Source organism: Camelina sativa, chromosome 14, assembly GCF_030686135.1.
Source record: "Camelina sativa cultivar CO46 ecotype springtype chromosome 14, ASM3068613v1".
Lineage (NCBI taxonomy): Eukaryota > Viridiplantae > Streptophyta > Magnoliopsida > Brassicales > Brassicaceae > Camelina > Camelina sativa.
The window spans coordinates 26463642-26483560 of record NC_141893.1 but is presented as its reverse complement, the minus strand read 5'-3'; the positions used below and the strand labels follow the sequence as shown (position 1 = coordinate 26483560).

At 32.6% G+C, this 19919-nt stretch overlaps 2 protein-coding genes across 2 annotated transcripts; both read right to left on the bottom strand.

Moving 5' to 3' along the window:
- Positions 1-1796: 1796 nt before the first annotated feature.
- LOC147928661 (uncharacterized) lies at positions 1797-2995 on the bottom strand. The gene is made up of 2 exons (XM_087486227.1): positions 2552-2995; positions 1797-2387 (listed from the first exon to the last, which is right to left on the bottom strand). Exons 1-2 carry the CDS (start codon positions 2993-2995, stop codon positions 1797-1799), a joined length of 1035 nt encoding a protein of 344 aa, XP_087342353.1.
- Positions 2996-17379: 14384 nt separating this feature from the next.
- LOC147928660 (uncharacterized) lies at positions 17380-19480 on the bottom strand. Its single transcript, XM_087486226.1, has 11 exons — positions 19460-19480; positions 19228-19354; positions 18916-19012; positions 18734-18822; positions 18540-18624; positions 18294-18429; positions 18158-18243; positions 18033-18074; positions 17819-17942; positions 17581-17739; positions 17380-17493 (listed from the first exon to the last, which is right to left on the bottom strand). Exons 1-11 carry the CDS (start codon positions 19478-19480, stop codon positions 17380-17382), a joined length of 1080 nt encoding a protein of 359 aa, XP_087342352.1.
- Between the last annotated feature and the right edge of the window lie 439 nt (positions 19481-19919).

Here is a 19919-nt window from a genome sequence, read left to right as displayed (position 1 = left end):
CTTTAAATACTTTGGCTTATCTTTAAAAATTAATTCCCTTCGTCTTGATTGATTTTTGTATGATAGTCTTCCCTTGGCCATTGCGCATAATTTTTAGGCCCCGGGAAGGGGTATTACAATTATCTAGGTTGAACACTTAGTCGTTTATAGTCATATATTTGATTAGGTTGAAGACTTAGTCGTTTATAGTCTTTTTTAGATTTAGTCGTTTATAGTCATATATTTGATTAGGTTAGGTCGGGTCCCGGGTTTGAAAACGTTTAAGTCAAACGTGAAACAGTAATCATGATTTAACGATTTAATCGGGTTTAATGATCATAATTTGTTATCTCGATTAGAGGTGTCGTATTATAGTTTTTTTAAAAGTACATGTCATTTTTAAAAGAGGAAATGAAGTTTAGGTTGTTTTATAGAGGGTCAAAAAGTTTGAGTCGAAAAAGTGAGAATATGATAAGTACAGGTTGAATGTAGCGGCAATCCTTTGATATATTATGTTTAAAGGTATACACGGTTGGCGTTTGGAAGGAAACATATAAAATACTCTAATCCTTAGCCTGAGTGGATTTACACGCCTAAGTCCATAATCTTTTAGTAATTAAAAAAAAAATATACACGTTTTTTTTCCTGTTATGTTTATGACGTGCTTCTTGTTCTTTAAGTTCATAGATTATTAAATTAATTATATATTATTTATATATATATAAAAACAATAAAAAAGGTCATGGAAAAGAAAGTTTACAAATCCATGCGATAAAGGTCTAATACTTCAAGTTAAAGAATTTTTTATCAAATCTTGTGATTAATGGGCTATAATTTAAAGCAACAACTCTTCATTAAAGCAAAATAAAATCCAGTTAAAGTGCTTTTTATTCCTGGAAATATATTATTTCAATTTGGAAAATAACATAAAAATAATGTAGTCACATACTCCCTATATATTATTTTCATTTGTCTTAAATTTTCTCAAAACTAAAACATTTATCTATTATCTATTAATTCAACCAATAGAACACTCTGCAAATTTCAAATAGTCACAATATAGAAAAGTATTCTTAATTTGCAATACAATTTGAAAATATCAAATAATTTGAAGCAAAAAGAAAACTTTGTTTTAAAAAGCTAAGTATTACGATACAAAGGGAGTATAGTTTTACAGAATATAAAGAAAAATATACCAAAAAAAAAAAATTAAATTTTGGTTAGTGGCTACTATCATAAATAAAAATTAGGTGATTGGCCCACCGCACATGCATGGGAAATTTCGAAAATACAAGTTTAAGAATTTGTGACATGATATCATTGTTAGTTTTGAATTATTTATAGAAAATAGAAATATGTGTTGAATAATTTTTTAAAAGTTGCTGACCAGTGTTACATTACTAATTAGTAATTATATAGCTTTTAAAATTTTGTTTTTTAAAATTAAATTATTCGATGAACACATGATTAAGAAAATCGAAAAATTGATTGTTTCTTTCACCTCCATTATAAATCTGCTAAATTGCTGGCAATGTATTTGGCGGAGGGGAGGAGGGAGTTTCAAGCAGTGGGAGGTTATGCAGGAAATGCGTGTTATGTGTGTGCAATTTTTTTTTTTTTGACAACAAAAGATCAGCTCATATGAGTCAATGTGGAGGAAAATTGTTTACAAACAAAACAGAATGTGGAGATGTACGCGTTTTGCGTGCCAAAAAATCCGCTTTTACATTAGCATTGCGTGAAATCAAAGTTAAAGAGAAAGAAGAAAACTCCTCCCTGTTACTCTTGATATCTTCGAGGTAAGTCTTGAAAGTCGGCTAATCGTGGGGAAAAGACACCATCTTCACCAAGTCCGAACAAACGGTATAAAACGCCACATGCCAATAATCATGCCCAATCATACACCGCATAGCCCAAACTAAGGCTTCGACTTCAGCATATAAAGGGGAAAGACTTCGTCGGAAATTGGCAGCTCCCCTCGTAGGTAACGTATCCTGAGAAGTTGAGCACACACATCCTGCACCCGCAAAAGCATCACCTGCCTTCCACGAGCCATCTACAAAGCACCGATAACCTGAAAAAAGAGTAGGAAGGTGACTCGTAAGCCCTGTCTCCCGAACACCGGGTGCAGGGGGAATTAAGGAGGAAACATCCTCCTCATCCTGCGACTGACCCTGCAGCCATGAATCTGCCTCCGCAAGCGCTAACCTAACAACATCCTCAGGTTTTTCCATTTCATTCTCGAAAACTCGAGCATTCCTCGCCTTCCATATATACCACATGAACCACGGAAAAGTCGCAGCCAGGGATCCCGGATTGGAGCTACCCAAAAAATGGTCCATATTGGCATACACAGAGTCCGTCGGAAAGGAAACTGGTCCTACCAGTACTTGTGCTGACGCCCAAACCTGACGAGCTGGGGGACACCTAAAAATGGCATGATTAACTGTCTCCTCATCCGCCCCACATCGAGCACAGTCTGGATCACAAGGGATACCCCGCCTCCTTAGAGTTGCTGATACCGAAATGCAACCTGGAGGTTTGGTGGACAAGGCACTTTCTAGACACTTACCTGTAAAGGAGTAATGTACGGCCCGTGCCGGAGATCCGTCGAGGTCCTCCGTTTTGCCATTCGTTCCGTGTCATACCCTGACTTCACTGTATACTTTCCCAATTTTGTAAAATGACAACCTAAGGAGTCGTCTATCTGAGAACTACCCAAAGGTAAAGCCCCTATCAGAGCGACATCCTCCTGATCAAAATGCTCAAAATGCATATCCATGCGCCATGTATTTGTTTGGCGATCAATTAAATGAGATATTTTTAACGAAGGATCCTTAAAAGATCCCTTACTCAAAGCTGGCCTTGGGTATTGAACCGGAATCCATGGATCAGTCCATATAGAAATGGACTCTCCAGAACCAACTCGTGTAATAAGCCCTTTGTTTACCAAAGATCTAGCTGAAGTGATACTCCGCCACCCGTAAGATGGCAAATATGATCGGATCAGTTCCATAGGATTCGAATTCCGATAATACCTGCCTTTAAAAACCCGTGCAAACAGGGAATCTGGGGCCTCAATTAACCTCCACATTTGTTTAGCCAACAAAGCTGAGTTAAAGTGATCAACATTCCTAAAACCCAGCCCCCCCCCCCCCCCCCAACTGCTTACTACCACAAAGCTTCTCCCATGATACCCAGTATAAACCCCCAGACTAGCCCGAGCTCCACCAAAAAATTGACACCGCACTAGTAAGTTTAGTCGTAACTGTCTTTGGCAACCGAAAACATGACATGACAAAAGTCGGTACCGCGGTCGCCATTGACTTTATCATCACCTCTTCTCCCCCCCCTCGATAGCTGTTTCACCGTCCAGCCAGTTGTCCTACTCTGAAGCCGATCCCTAACAAAAGAGAAAACCTTTGTTTTCGACCCTCCCAAACTTTCAGGGATCCCTAAATAGGACCCCATCCCACCCAGTTTTGAAATCCTAAGTACCCCTTGTACCTCTCGCTTTTTCTCCTCAGGAATCTTATGCCCGAATTGAACCAATGATTTGTCGAAATTAATCTGCTGTCCCGAGACCACTTCATATTTCTTTAAAATATCCAAAACTGCCCCACACTGATCCTTATCCACCTTACAGAAAAATAGACTGTCATCCGCAAACAGCAGATGCGTTATTGGTGGACACTTGTTAGCCACCTTAATCCCTGTGATCTGCTTATCTCTTTCAGCCTTCCGAATATTAGCAATTAGCACTTCCGTACAGAGAATAAACAAATAAGGAGACAGGGGGTCCCCTTGTCGAAGCCCTCTCTCTGGAACGATTAGACTATTTGGTTGGCCGTTCAAGAGAACTTTATATCCAACCGAAGTAACACAAAACATATCCCCACTTTACCCTATCATACGCCTTACTCATGTCCGTCTTTATGGCCATAAATTTTCCTTTGCAGGACGGATTAGTACGGAGGCCATAGAACATCTCCTGGACAATCAGAATGTTATCAGAAATCAGCCTCCTAGGAATAAAAGCTAATTGGGTCTCCGAGATAAGACTTGGTAAAACAGATTTTAACCGTTGACACAAAACCTTAGACATTATCTTATACCCCACATTGCACAGACTAATCAGATGCAGCTCCGCCATCCGAGTAGGCCTAGCCACCTTTGGAATAAGACAAATATGCACCATATGGCCCCACGGTTTTATCCGGGTGCATCATAAACAACGCCGTTCATACCTCCTCCTCCGTTGTTGGGGCTGTTAGGCGCCCATTTATCTCCTCCATAATAACCAAGTTCACCTCACTTAAAGCCTCATCAAAAATAGCTGGATTGGTGGACGTAAATAAATCCTCAAAATACGATACCGCTGTAGTGAAAATATCATCATCCTTCGTCGACCAAACATTATTCCTATCATATAGGCCAGTAATCCTATTTCGGGCCCGCCGCTGCTTAGTCTGAGCATGAAAGTATTGTGTGTTTTTGTCTCCCACCCGCATCCATCTATTCCGACTTTTTTGATGCCAGTAAATCTCCTCATCCCGATAGGCCTCACGCAGCCGAGAACTTAAATAATAAATAACACTCTAAGGGACCGTATCATCCGCCTGAGCCTTCTCCAACTGCCGTTTAAGATCCTCAATTGTTTCCCTACCAAAAGGAACCTGGGCTTTACGCCATTGGGAAATGGCCCGTCTACAACTGCCAATCTTATCCACAATAGTAGTGGAGTCGGGAGCGTTGTTGCCACCCCAATCATGCGAAATGGCTTCCATCAAACCCGCTTTTCCAATCCAACGTTGATCAAACATGAAGCAACGCCGTCCTCGTGGCCTTTTTGCACAAATACTAACAACAAGAGGTGTATGATCAGAGGCGATCATAGGCAAATACTCTGTTACCGTATCCGGGAACAGATCATGCCAGTCCTCATTTCCTAAGGCCCTATCCAGTCTGAACCGAATCGGTTTCTTGTCCCGCCAACCCCGCCAAGACAAGCAATCACCAAGATAAGGAAATTCCAAAAACCCACAATCCTGAATCATCCCGTTAAAAGCCCGGAACGTAGAGGCATGTCGAAGCGTACCACCACATTTCTCATGATTCCCTGTTAGTTCATTAAAATCACCAACAACAATCCAAGGGGTGGATCGTGAAGAGCTGATCCTCAAAAGTCTTTCCCAAACCAACTCACGGTTTTTGGGGACCGGATCACCATAAACAAATGTAATGTGAAAAACCCGTCCATTATGAACGGCCTCAATATCTATTAATCTGTTTGTTACCAATAAAATAGATATATCAAAATCATCTTTATTATAAAATAAAGTCAAACCGCCAGTACAACCAATAGGTTCCACTGTTTTTAAATTTTTATAACCAAAATGTCCTACAAATTGTTCCAAAAAAGAAAAAGATTATTTTGTTTCCATAAGAAATAAAAAATCTGGCCTATGTTTATTCCATAAATCTCTAAGATTCCCAATTGTGGTCTTATTCCGAGCCCCTGACATTTCCAACTTAAGATATTCGTTTAACAATGTTTGGCTTAGGTGGCTTTGCCCCACCTTTCCACCCTTAACGCCTTCCTAAGCTGCCTGAGTGGTACCGCTGACCCCGAGATCCTAACCGTGGGGAGGAGGTCTTCTTCGTGGTGATAGGAGCATGTTCGCATTTCGCTTCTTAGTAGAGACCCCCCTAAGCACCAATACTCATTTCCCTTTTTTCCCTTTCTCTCCCATCACCACCTTGGCCAAAGCTTCCTGAGCAGCCTCCGAGGGAATGTTGACCACACCACCAGGTAGATCCCCTACAACAGTCTGTTCCCCCTGCACCTGATCATCCCCCACATCCTCCAAATCAGAGCCTTTCATTTCCACATCCACCTCCTGCCCATCAAACCCCATACACTCCGACTCCCCAACTGCCTCCCCAACCAACTCACTCGCCATATCCACCTCCCCGTCAGCCTCAATGGCACCTCTCCTCCACCAGTAGATTGAGAAGAGAACAGATTCTCAGCAATACCGGTTTGCTCCAAGCTCTCTCCTGCCTTCAGGACCACATCACCCTCTCCAGAAACATCATTAACCCCGTCTGTAGACAAACCCTGGACCCCATTCTCCTTCGCTGAAACCGTGGAACACTCCACAACCTTCCCATCCCCCAAACCGGAGTCAACCCCCAAGTCTGCTACACCCGCAGCCTCCCCCAAATCTTCCTGAATTTGACCTTCTTCAAAAATAGCAGAACCAGAAAGAGCATTACCTGACTGTTCCTGAAATAAAGCCTTCCTCGCATTCGGTTTCTTCCTTTGCTCTTCCACCGGTACCCTTACCTCCTCTGCCACCGATGGCAAGATAGGGTCAAAACGCTGTCGTGACTGTCCCCAAGTACTACCAGCTCTCCCTCTCTGATCCTGAGATCCTCCCCCACTAAATGAACCCTTGGAGTAACCCTTAGCCCGAGGGACAACAGCTGAACCATAATCTGACCTGGAACGTGAGCCTCCATACTAAGCCCCGTTAAACTGTCCCTTGACCAGCGGAACATCACCCACACCCCTCCTTGTATCAACCATAACAGCACCCTTGTAACTCATGTGACGACTCTTCTCCGGTTGGACCTCCTGACCGACCATGCGTCCACCTTGAGGCACACCACTAGTTAAAGGGCAAACAGCTTCATCATGGCAAAGGCTAAAACAAGTCTTACACCAACCATAAAGCCTCTCGTAGAAAAGTTTAACCACCGTGACCTCCCCATTGAAGAACTCAATGTCCATCTTAAAGCAAAGGGGTTTAAGTCCATCAATGGTAACTTGAACCTTACCTCTGTCAATGTCGACAGCTTCAACTGTCCCCAAATCCGAACCAATATCACGAAATGTCGGCTCTGCCCAGAATTGGATTGGAACATCAGAAACTCGGACCCAAAACTTTAGTGAAGATGGATAAGCTGGAACCACCACTGGCGTCCACCTCACCAAAGACACCATCCAGAAGTCAAAAGCTCCATTGACAAGACCTCAGAAATATCAGCCTCCTCATTGAAATTATGTGTGCAAATATTTTTAGAAAAATAATAATAATAAGAGCTGTTTAGAGCAAAATATACTCCAGTGATGATATAATCAGGAATCTGGTTTGTTTGTTTTTTTTATTTACTTTGAATTAAAATTTGTTTTCCTCTGTATTTTTTTTTTCTTGTACCTTGGGACGAATGTTTACACAATTTTTACTTTCATTTTCTTTACTCTGTTTTGAAAAAAATAATTTTCTTATATTGTTGTAAGGAAGTAAGTGTTTTGCTTTTCTTTACTTTAGTGTACAAATCGTAAAAGCATAAAGCCATAAAGTCACTAACCGATTCTTTGGATTGTATATAATTTTCTCACCGACGCAGGAAGTTGTCTTTACAACGTAGTTTGATTTTCATGCTTCACGCGTCGGTATGTTAGAACATAAATGGAAATTAAACTAAATATAAAATATAAAACAATAATATAAAGCTAGTATTTTGAAACATAAATAGAATGGCCTCTCTAAAACTAACAAACCACCGGAAAGCTCTAACTAAACGCAAAGCTTAAAGATGACTAATCCCTTAATTTATTAGTGATTGAAACACAAATTACGGTTACCAAAAAAAAAAAATGTTAAGGATATCAAATCATGAACACACAAATGAAAACTATTTACTGATGGACATCTCGTTTGAAATTGGTTTTGATACGATATTTTCAATGTATTTGATTTTTAGAAAAAATATATAATCAATATATTTTATCTTTATCAGTTAGCGTGGGTTATTCTTAAGTGGTACGATCCATGTTTTACGTGAGTCTTAAACTTAAAATATCTTAGATTTATATTATTAGTTCATGGTTGTTGGAATGAATTCTCTTTTAAAATTGACTAGAAACTATATTTAAATTTATAAAAAATATATTAAATTTATTTAACCTCATCAGAACCATATCCACCTGGTTCACCTTCCATATTAAAAACATGACACCAAAGATTGGTTTTTGTAGCTAAAAAGTTATTTTATCTAAGTTATGTTATTCTATGTAGCTAGTTATTAACTTTTATATTAGTAACTGAAAAGATCTTTTGCTTGTGACCTTTTTGTAGTGAACATTTTTATTTTGCTTTTCTGTCGTTGATTTTGTTTGTAAATTGTAACCCTTGATATTTCATGTGAAAAAGTCTATATATAATAATAAAAATCAAACCTTTACATGTATAACGACTTGTGCAAACAAAAAGCCAGTAACTAAGCCTCTGATTAGTGAATTACATGGCATTGAATTAATCAATGCTTAACAATTAAACAAAAAAAAACTACTTTTTTTTCCTTTGTGATGAAAAAAACTTAGATACGTACACAATCGCTATATATAGTTTATGCAAAGGCAAAAATAAATTTTAAAATAAAGTCAATATCAATGGGTCATTAATACTGATCATTAGTGTCCACGGCCTCTCCTGCTCGGTCCAGACGCTAACCGGAAAGCCAAACTCCTCATCAAAAGATGGTCTCTCGAACCATTCACCGCCCCCGAGAAAAAGCCAAAACCACCACTCTCTACGGTGCCGGTCGTTTGATCACAGCCTGTCGCCGTCTGCTCTGTTCTCAAGGCTCTGCAATCAACTCCTCCAAGAATCGAAAAACCTTCCACCAATAAGACGATGCACAACAAGATCATAATCTTCTTCTCCATCGATCGATCTTTGACTTTAACTTCAATTGATTACTTCTCTCTGTGTTCTCTCTTTTTAGAATGTTGGCTTTGTGAATAAAGGAGTTGTTGAGATATTGAGTTGGAAGGCTGGTACGTAGGGTGTTATATAGTTGTGTGTAGGTGCGTGTGTAAGCAAAGTGCATTTATTGACCAAATGATAATGTTGAACTAATTGATTTGGACTTCGCGTTTTCTTTATACAAATAGTAAATATATTTTATGTCCTTTGAATATTTCAGGTAGCATCTTTTTTAAATGTGTGTATTCAGAACGATTAAAAACTGCTCTCAAACTCTTAATTTGTACATGTTGTGCAAATGTTGTTATTGACTACTTAAATATTCGAACTATTTTTATTAACTATATTTGTAGATTTTGTCAAACTTTTTAGTTATATATTATAGAAATTTGTCTCTTTATTTCTTCTAATCACAGAACAGAAAAAGAATTAGAATTATATTTTTGTTGTTGTGATTCAATCCATTATAAAGGTTAATAGAGCTAACTAATTATTTCCTTGTTCAATTTAATATTCTCTCTATTTCTAATTCTTAAGTTTTGATTTTTTAAATCATACCATGTTCAATTAAACATGGTAAAAGAAGACCATGTGTGTGTGTATTCATCATATTAGTGACGAAGTTATGATCAGATTTTCCAAACCTACTTGTTTTGGCCGAGAGAGGTTATTGTTTGACGCTGACTTTGAAAAGAAAATTAAACAAATAGTCGTATTTTTTTTTAAAAAAATATGCTAATAAACTATGCTTACTATTTTTTAGTAGTCATATTAGTGGAAAAGATTGGATCACTTTTTCTCAAACCTAACTTGGCTTGGTCGACAGGTATTGTTGGACTCGGACTTTGAAAAGATGAAATGTCATAGCAGAAAATTACAAAACGTTGTAAAAAGTGGAGTTTTAAATGTAGTTGTGGTTGTGTCCAATGTGAAGAGACAAAATTGGGGGTTTGAGATTGTTGTTGAACGAATGAGCTAACCAAAAAAGCAGCGTCGTTCAAAGGAAAAAGTCATAAGAGTGTGTTTGTGTTATGAGTTGTCGACTTTTGACTTTTGTCTTTTTGTCCGACGTTGGTTTTTCGTTATTACGGTGTTAAGAAGTCGCGTTCGTCGGGGGTGGCAAATTTGTAATTTAATAGCGAATCTGTAATCTTTGCTGTCTAGTGATGACGTGGCACCGTCTTATTCACTGTCACTTGTTAACGTGTTTCCTTTTTTTTTTTTTTTTGCAATATCTGTTCATAGTTCCGACCGTTTATTTTTTTATTTTTTTTTAATTACAGTTTTCAGAAAAAAGTAAAAAACTATATAGGTATTTTAAAAATACTCATTTTCAGAAATATTTTCTAAAAAACATCTTCTTTAAAACTTTATTAAAAATATCACTAAAAATTTAATATATATTTATCTTGATAAATATATGTGTAATTTTATAAAAATATACACACCTTAACTATATATATGTAAAGTTTTTTTATATATATTATAGTTACCATATAAATATCTTTTAAAAATCAACCAAAATTTTTAAAAATTTGAATAGAGTCTCTGAGTACTTGTTACTATCCATAAATACCTTAGACATTCTGCATCGTCAGCAATGCTCATCGTTTCTCAAAATAATAGATTTTAATTTTTTATATTATTATATATTTAAATAATAAATTTAGAAAAATAAAATTAACTTATTAGAAACTGCCACATGTCCTAGCTGTCCAGATAATCGATTCTTACTATTCTGGAGGAAGAAACGTTTCTCAATTTTTATCTTCCTTTATTATTATTTTTTACTATTTTAATTGATAGTACCCCTAAGAGAAACTACCGTTGGACATGCTATTAGTAACTTTGTAAAATTTTGTAAATTTTAAGATTTAATAAGTGGTGTTTTTGAAAATGTATAGATAAAAAAATATTTTTGAAAAAGGATACACCAAAAAGGGTATTTCTCAAAAAATGAACAGAATTATAGTTAAGCTATAGTTAAGTATTAAAAGTGTCATTAAAGAGACATTTTTAAAAATACCCTTTTTCCATGTATCCTTTCAAAATCCCTACGATCATTTCAAAACTACCATTCTTTACGTACAAAATAACCAAATTACCTTTTGTTTGAGTAACAGTAACAGAAAGAAAGTATAATTACCAAAATCGAAAAAAATATTGCCAAAAAATTAAAAACTTTCCTGCAAAAGTTTACATTTTTTTCCACCAAAAAAAAGAAAAATTCTGCGAAAGAAATCAAAAAAATTTCTAGCCAAAAATAAAAATAAATCTTACCAAAATTACGAAATTAGATTTTCCTGCAAAAAGTTCTGAAATTTGTACTTTAGAAAAACTTTATAAGAACCTTGTAAAGGCTTTTACAAGAATTTTAAAGATTTTATAAGATTTTCAGAAGGTTTTTAGATTTTTTAGAAGGTTTTTATAAAGCATTTACAAAGTTTTTATAATATTTTATGATATTTTATAAGATATTTACAAGGTTTTAGTAAGGGGTTTTTATAAGGTTTTTAATAAGATTTTTACAAGGTTTTTTATAAGGTTTTATAAGGGTTTTTATAACATTTTTATAAGGTTTTTATAAAGTTTCTACTTATTAAAATTTTATAAATGTTTTATAAATTTTTTAAATCATTTAAAACTTTTTAAAAACCTTGTAATTTTTTTTGGCGGAAATTTGTTTTGAGGAGAAAATTTAATTTTTTATTTTATTGATTTAAATATTTTTTAAATAAGAGTAAAATGATCATTACAAATTAAAAGAAAGCAAAAATGAAAATGGCCAAAAAAATATTTTTGAAAGATGCTAAAACTCTTTTGTTGGGTGCTTGCTGTCTTTGGCGAAGTCCTTCCCAGCTTAAAGCAGAGTTGGAGGCTATGCTTTGAATACCTTTTTTTATTTGTTAGGAAAAAAAAAATACCAAAGTACCCTCAATTTTTTTTCCAAATTCCTAAGAAAAATATCAAAAGTCTTTTTTTTTTTGCAAAAGTCTGTGGGTTAGTTGTGGCAGACTTATTGTTAATGACAGATTTATTTATAAATGATAGATTTTATTTGCAGACTTATTTTGTTCGGCATACCTATTTGAAGTTAGTTACGACATATTTAAATTTGCTCACTTCTCCTTCCTCCACATCAGCATCCACCTAATCAATTTTTTTTTACATAAAAAAATATTATTTTTAATATTCATTCATTGCATGTTTATTACTTATAATTAATAATAGTAAAAAATAAATAAAAAACGAATTAACTAAAATTAATTAAATTTGAAAATAGTATAAACAATAATATAGTTTTTAGTAAATGATAGAAATAATAACTATCTAAAAATGAATTACGTAAAATAATTGAAAATTTTAAAATAGTAAAAATAATACTATAAATTTGTTTTAGTAATAATGTTATTATTAAAATTATAACAAAAAATGATTATATTCCAATTTAGAATGTAAGTTAGATTTTAATAAAATAAATGATTATTAACATTTAGAATGTAAGTAAGATTTTAATGCATGGTGGAGTAAAAAAACAAGTTATGTAATTGTATTTACAAAAATCTAGACATGAAAATAAAATTGAAGTGAAACATTAGTTTCTAAGAAACATATATCATAAAGATTTATTATTAAATTTTACTTATAAGAAAGAAAAGATTAATTACTTAACTTAACTTAACTTAAAAATTTTGATCTAAAACAAAGACATTGTAAGGGGCACACTTTTTTGGGAAAACTATGAAAAAGAATTTTGAAATAATAATCTATCTAAAAAAAAAAACAAAATCAATGGTCAGGAAATATATAAAAAATGATATGTAAGCCGTTACAAAAAGTGGCATGTGATTTGTGTAGCATATCTCATAATGTATATTATCAACTAGGAGAGTTACCCGCACGCCTGTGCGGGCAAGAATTAAATAGAAAAAAAATCTAAAGTAATTGTCCAAATTTTTAAAGTAAAGTTTTGTTATTTTTAATAATGTTGAAAATTTGTAATTAATTTTGTATCTAAAACTTTAAATTTCATAGATAAATAAATAATAATAGTTAATAAGATATTTATTATAGTTGTTTATAATATATATATGTAAACTTTTAATTAAGATTTTGAAGCCCATTTGCAAATTTTAAAATATTTAATGAGCCCAATACATTTGTTATAGATAATTTAAATTAGGTTGAATAATGATTTGGGCCAAAATATTTCATAATTTCCTGTAGACGTTTGAGATAATTTAGGAAAGCAACCCATAAAAGTGTTTCTAGTACTTTTTCATACAAACATTCTAAATAAATTTTAAGTTTGCATATACAAAAAAACGTTTTCAAACGTTTGCATATACAAAAAAACGTTTTCAAACGTTTGTGCCTAAAGCTTAAGCCCCTGAAGATTAACCTCGATGCTCCATGATATGATTTATGTAATAACGTCCGGTAAATTCCGAACTACAAATATTAAAACACATTCATAAGTTAAACCCTAGCATGGTACACTACTTGATATTAATGAACATTAAAAACTTACATAGCCTTGTGATGCTCAAGTCCTTCAAACTACGGTTTTATAAAGATCTTGGAGGAGGCCAATGTGTTTACAATACACGGTTCACCTAGGGATGTTTAAAGTGTTATAAAAGTTTGGTAAATGAGTATACAACCTAGTCTTTAGCATTTGTTAAATCTAGCAAGTGTTATTAATTGTACATACTTTCATACTCTCCAACCTTCCAGAAATGCAGTACACAAAACACTGGTTCAGTTTGATATGTGAGATGGCATCCAAATGACTCCCATGAAGACATGAAAAGGTTAGCATAGTAATTTATTGCATGACACTTTACAGTTTCATTCCTACAGATGAAGATAGTTGTTACATTCTATAATAAAACCAAACTTATAAGTCTTAGAATCAGTAAAGGTGGAATAAATGTGTCTTTCCTGCCATTTAATAGTGTCAAAATAACTTCATTTTCACCATTTTCATTTCCATGATTCCTTCTGTCCTCCACAGCTACTACACATCCGCAAAATTTTTGGCAAAAAGACAGGAATTTTCTTTACAATGAATGTCTCCAAAGCTTTTTAAAATTCACATGTAACTATTTTGCTAAAAAGTTCAATTTGTACTTTTCTATTGGAGGGACCAATACACAAAGTTCCAAAATTCCTAAAAGGTTTCTAGATTACACAACACAAAGATAGTAATAACCATATTCATGTAGTCTAACTTAAACAAATTAAAAAAACAAATAGAAAAACATACCGAAAGAGATGTGATGATTGATTCTTCCACGATATATATCATCCAAATCTTCGAATCGGAAGTAATTTTTGGAGTTGATTGATTCGAGCAGGGTCATGGTTGAATCATCCGTAAACTTGATCTGAAAAGGATGATGAGAATTCCTTTCCCTGAGTGTTGGATTGATGATTTTGAAAGACCTAATATCATACCATTCACCTTCGTAAATATACTTCCACAGCTTTTTAAGTGTAGTTGGCACAAAGGCCACCTCAATTGTGTCACCCTACAAAGTTTGATAATCACTGTGTAAGTAATCTCATATATAAGCACTGTAAAAATTTCAAATATAAGTAGAATTGTCATTCGATTAGCTTCTCTAACCTTTTCGTCCACCAGAAGAAGAATACGTTTTGTGATGAATTCCCTGACATGCCAAGAATTTAAAACCTTGGCGTGGATACACCAGTTCGATCTTCCCCGATGAAGATCAGAAATGTAATCGATTCTCATGATTTTATCAAATTAGGTTTTTTTTACTGTTTCTTCTCTGCTATCGAAGACGAAAAGGGGCTTCTGGATTTGTAAGAATACAAACAGTCACGATTAAACGTTGCGTCTTGAACGTTTTAGTGTCTCATCTTTTTTTTTTTTTTACTAATTTATGTTATTTTTATAAATATAATAACAGAACAAAGACAAAGTTAGTAGTTATTAGATATGATACAAATTTAGAATTTAAATGTGTTTGCGAATTGGTAGTTAATATTTAGACTTTATGATACAGCTAACAATTATATATTTTCAAACAACATTGTTGATACTAATAACAAAAATGGTTTTCTTCAATATAAAAATCTATGTCCTAATTTCATAGAATCTTATCATTTGAGATATGTTACAGTAAAATTTAATAATGAGAATTATGGCAAATTTAAAATGTTGAATCAATTTTTTTGGTTATATTTCCAAAACATCTTTGATCTTTTATTTTTATAGTAGTTCATATGCTAAGACATATTTTTTGTTTTTTGTTTTTTTTTTTTTTTTGTAAAGTTTCATATTTACTTAATTTTTTACCTTTTTAATATCAAGATGAATAGATAATAAATTTTTTATAGTAATTCTCTATATTGATCATGGATTCAAGTGTCATGATCAATGGAATGTTATAGTCCATTTTTAAATTTAAGTCCAGTTTAGATCATTATTTTTGTTTTAAGCAACCCATAAATGTTCTTTCTTTAAGATCATTATACTTGTTACTACAAAAATTGTACCTGTTACTTCAAACATTTAATTCTTTTTTTTTAAGTTTGCATTTACAAAAAGTTCATTAATCCACCGTTACTTCATTTCTGACTCCATACTTTATGTCTGAGTCCCTGATATCCCACCTTGATGCTCCATCAAATGGTTTAAGTAATAACGTCCAGCAAATAGTCAGGATTAAACGCTGCATTGCGTATTAATTGTTTTAATGTATAATTTTCCTTTTTTGAATATTTAATATTTTAAATATTTATTATTATGAATATAATTACAGATTAAAGGTAGTTTTTATAGTCAGTAGATATGGTGTAAAATAATTTTTTAAATGTATCTAAGAGTTAATAATTACATATACATTTTATGATACAGCAAAACTAAATATTTGCAAATAACATTGTTGTAACTAATAAAAATAAAATAATGTGGAAACTGTAATAATATGTACTTAGACCATTTACAATGTATCTATCTATTTTTTATAATTAAAATAGAATAAGTAAAAATTAGAAAATGGATTTCTCCAATGGGAAAGTCTATATCTGACTTTTGAAAGATGCAATGTTATTACCATAAATAGTTAAAATGTTTAAAATCTCCAAATTTCTTTATTTTAAGAGAGAAAATAAAGTTCAAATCTAAATATCCAAAAAAAATTTCCTTTTAATTAAGTTATATCGACTTATTATGTAATTATCTATTAGTAGTATTATACTATTAATGTACTTTTGATTGGATCATCATATCATAATAATTATTAAAAATGTATTATCGAGAAACTAATGAAAGTGATAATATCCCTTTTTAAAAATATTCAAACGAATTATAAGAACATCATGATCATAATTATAAAATAAAATTAGATATTATTAATAAATATTAAAATTTAAATTCTAAACGATTTTCAAAAGTCATTCCTTTGTCGTGTTAGATCTTGGTAGCCATATTTTGTTCTTCTCACACCAGATAGATCCAGACACACCCTTATCATATGTGTTAATTGTCTCGTTGATAGACATCATATTGTATTTCATCCAAGTATCAAATTTAGAATTCTTGTTCGTTGATTTCAATATACTATCTTCACCGTCAACAATGGAATTTTGAACGTTAAGATGCGCCAATGAGATCTCTTCAGAAGTTCTTGATCCTTTTCTGGTTTTTCTAGATTTTTTTTTCTGGTTCCGGAATGCTATCCTCACAATAGAAAATAAATTGTTCTAGTTGACGTTGTGAAGGAAGTGCATCTTCATCAGCACTTGAACTTTTCTTGGTAGATCGACGAACTCCAGATGGACGATTCATTATGATTCTTTACATATACATTCAAAATATGTGGGTGTGAGTTTACAATGATACAAAATATTAAAAAAAAGCTTAAATTTTTGTTACCTCTTACGTCAAGCAGCAAGAACTCAAGAATTGATTTAGTTTATTTGTTTTTCGGTTGTCATGGTACAATAATAAGAGTTATATATATATATATATATATATATATATAACTTATAGAAGATAAGTTTTCACATTTGATAATATTATATTCCATCAATTTTCGTCTTGAATATTCACAATATTAAAATTTACCATTAAGTTTTAAATATAAAAAAATATTTGTTAACATAATTGTTAATATTCATTTTCCTCAAATTTCGTATCGTATAATCATACTTTTAGATTTGACCATTTATTTGTAACGTATTATCGTTCTTTTTGGAACTTTGATTTATTCTTAAAAAGTTTTACTTTTTTGGGTTATAGGAATATATACTAACTGCCAATATTTCCCAGACGATTATATTTTTATGTTAATTTATATATGTTAAGTTATACATATATGTTTTTGTTTACATCAACATAATTAAAGGAAATAATTAAAATAAATTTAAACCAATATCATAACGATAACATATTTTGAAGTGATTGAAATTGTCTGAAATAATTTTAACTTTATGTAAATAAATAATCCCAGCAAAAGTATAAAAAAATTTAAACCAACATCCAAACGATGTCATGTTTTGAAGTGATGGAAATTGTTCATTCTCGGGGTTCAGTTTAGATCTTCTTCCTTATCTTCATGCTATGACCACCGTTCGACACGACATTGCTTTATGTATGATCTCTCTTAGATGAGGACAAACTCGTTTCAACTGGAGCGATTTGCAACTTATGATCGTTTGTATCCGAAGTATTATTTGAAAGTTCATTCCTTCCATAGAGTTCCTATATTTAAATCATATACATTGAGATTAAAATGATTTAGATTTCAGAATGGTATTATGGGTTTCTTTTTATTTTTTTTCTTAGTACCTTGCCAAATTGCACAACCATGTCATCCTTTTCCCAAAACTTTTCGACAACATAAGCAGACTTGTCGCTCTTTAAATTATCGTTTGTAATCGAAATTTTAAACAGCATAGTCTTCCCTACTAAGGCTGAAAGAGACTCAGGAATAGCTGCAGCATCCTCCTGACCATAGGTGAACAATTGATTCAATAGTTGTTCATATATTTTTAAACTAAAGTAGTTTAAATGGTACTACACTTACTTTAGAATTTTCCAAAGCCAGTTCTTCAGCTTTTTTTCCAATAAACAGGTGGGCAAGACCGTCAAAGAAGAGCAGCTTAATCTTTTGAGAACTTCCGTACCCAACATGGAGTATGAGTTTATACCTTCCAAACAGTTAGACATAACTTAAAATGTATATATATTTCCAAATTACAATTATTAAGAAAAATTTTAACAAAATAAATGAAACTTACTTGTAATCAACATCCGTAACATCGGCATCACAAACTCCACAACTATAAAGTAAATCTTTTTCAGATTTAGGCAACGGTTCAACAAAATACCATTTTTATTGCAAACTTTACAGGCAATATAATACCATTTAGGCAACGGTTCAACAGAATAAATTGTTGCGATTGTCACACATGTTCGCGCCTGTAAAGAATAAACCAAACGTCTGTTCTCCTAAAAGTATTTAAGTTACATGATATCAAATTTATCTTAAGAAACATTACCTCAAGTGCATAAACGATTTGGTCCATAGTACTCTTCTCGTTCGTAATGAAAAACTCCTCATATAATGTCACCTTTGGTTTTTGAGGGCTTGGTTCATCATCAAGTTGTATTAAATCAACAACATCAGTGGGCAACCTATAAAGTTATGATAATAATAAGAACATGTAAACGAATATAGCATGTCTTGCCGAAAAATATAGAAGGGATACATATATATATATATATATATGTATAAATATATTTACTTCTTTCGAAACGCGTCTACTTCAGGCATAACTGGATTTATCATAATGTCGGTAGAGTTGAACGCATTGGAAATACTATAATTCCCTGTAATTTAGATTTAATTGGAAATGTTAGATTTGACAATCACAAGTTTTAAGAATATATGTGAATTCAGTAATTACCTTTTCACTCCTTCAAGCAAATCGTATTACACAAACGACAACAATATCTTGATATTCTTTAATCTGTGTATCAAAGTCCTTCGCAAGATCACCCCACACCGTGCAATTCAACCGGGTTCCACTATATTACGAATGCATGAAATAAGAATATATATTTAGATATTATATTACAAAATAAATTTAATTTTAGAGAATATTTATTAAAGAATCTTACGTTAAATCTTGCAAATCAAAACTCAATTTGACATTATCCTTCCCTTTTGTTTTGACGCTGTCAAGATTTCCGACCCCAACGATCTGACCGATTACATCTTCAAAAAATACATATGAAATGTTATTTATTTTTTGCTTAAAATAAACATTTAAATATGAAGTTAACAACTCACCAAATAATACATTCTTGTCTAATTCTCCAGCCAAGATAGAAGAAAAATTATTAAACTATTTTCTGGGACACGAACTGGGAATTCATCACATGGTTTCACTATAGTGGTTCTATAAAAGACGATTTTAAATCCCAAAGAACTTGTCTTATAGCTACTATCATAATCTACTAAGCTGAATGTATTAACTATCTTAGACTCGCCGACAGCAAGTTGGCTCTGAAATCTGCTGACCAAACCATCTTCAATAGATGCATGAATCCTTGTACCCTATATTTAACGATTAGAAGTTAAAAAGCTATTATCGAAATTTACTAAAAATATGATAGAGATATCAATTAAACATCACGTTTTAAATATTTTATTAAATCTTACATCACTGTCAACGAAGACCATCTGTAAAGACTTGAATGACTTCCAAAGTCTTATTATACAGACTCTAATTTTGTGATGGTCTAGCGCAGGGTTGAGATCGCTTAACTGAACAAAGGGACGAACATTCATATATATATATATATATAGATGTTATACAACCGACTTGATGTTTATTTAAATAATTACTTTCTTTCTTTTTAAAGACGATAATGATGAAGAATGTAAACATATCATATATGAATATTCTAAAAATATTTTTTATATTTTTTTAAAACGTAAATTTCACATATTCATACTTTTGCAACTTTTATAAAATCATCAAGCACTTGTAAATTACCATATATCGAAATTTAAAATAATAGTGGGCTTTAACAATATAAAATTATAATAGTGGGCTTTAACAATATAAAATTGCACTAATATCTATATATCGTCATTTGTAATTAAAGTAAAGTTTTTA

What these genes read in the sequence shown, in the direction of transcription:
- LOC147928660 (XM_087486226.1), bottom strand. Translation starts at nt 19,480, where the DNA reads ATGGTCTTCGTTGACAGTGAT. An exon ending in TGATAGTAGCTATAAGACAA is followed by an intron (nt 19,013 to 19,227) that starts GTTCTTTGGGAT and finishes TATTTTTTGAAG; the next exon opens with ATGTAATCGGTCAGATCGTT. An exon ending in GTTGAACCGTTGCCTAAATG is followed by an intron (nt 18,075 to 18,157) that starts GTATTATATTGC and finishes TTTACTTTATAG; the next exon opens with TTGTGGAGTTTGTGATGCCG.
- LOC147928661 (XM_087486227.1), bottom strand. Translation starts at nt 2,995, where the DNA reads ATGGAACTGATCCGATCATATTTGCCATCTTACGGGTGGCGGAGTATC. An exon ending in CGTACATTACTCCTTTACAG is followed by an intron (nt 2,388 to 2,551) that starts GTAAGTGTCTAG and finishes CCAGCTCGTCAG; the next exon opens with GTTTGGGCGTCAGCACAAGT.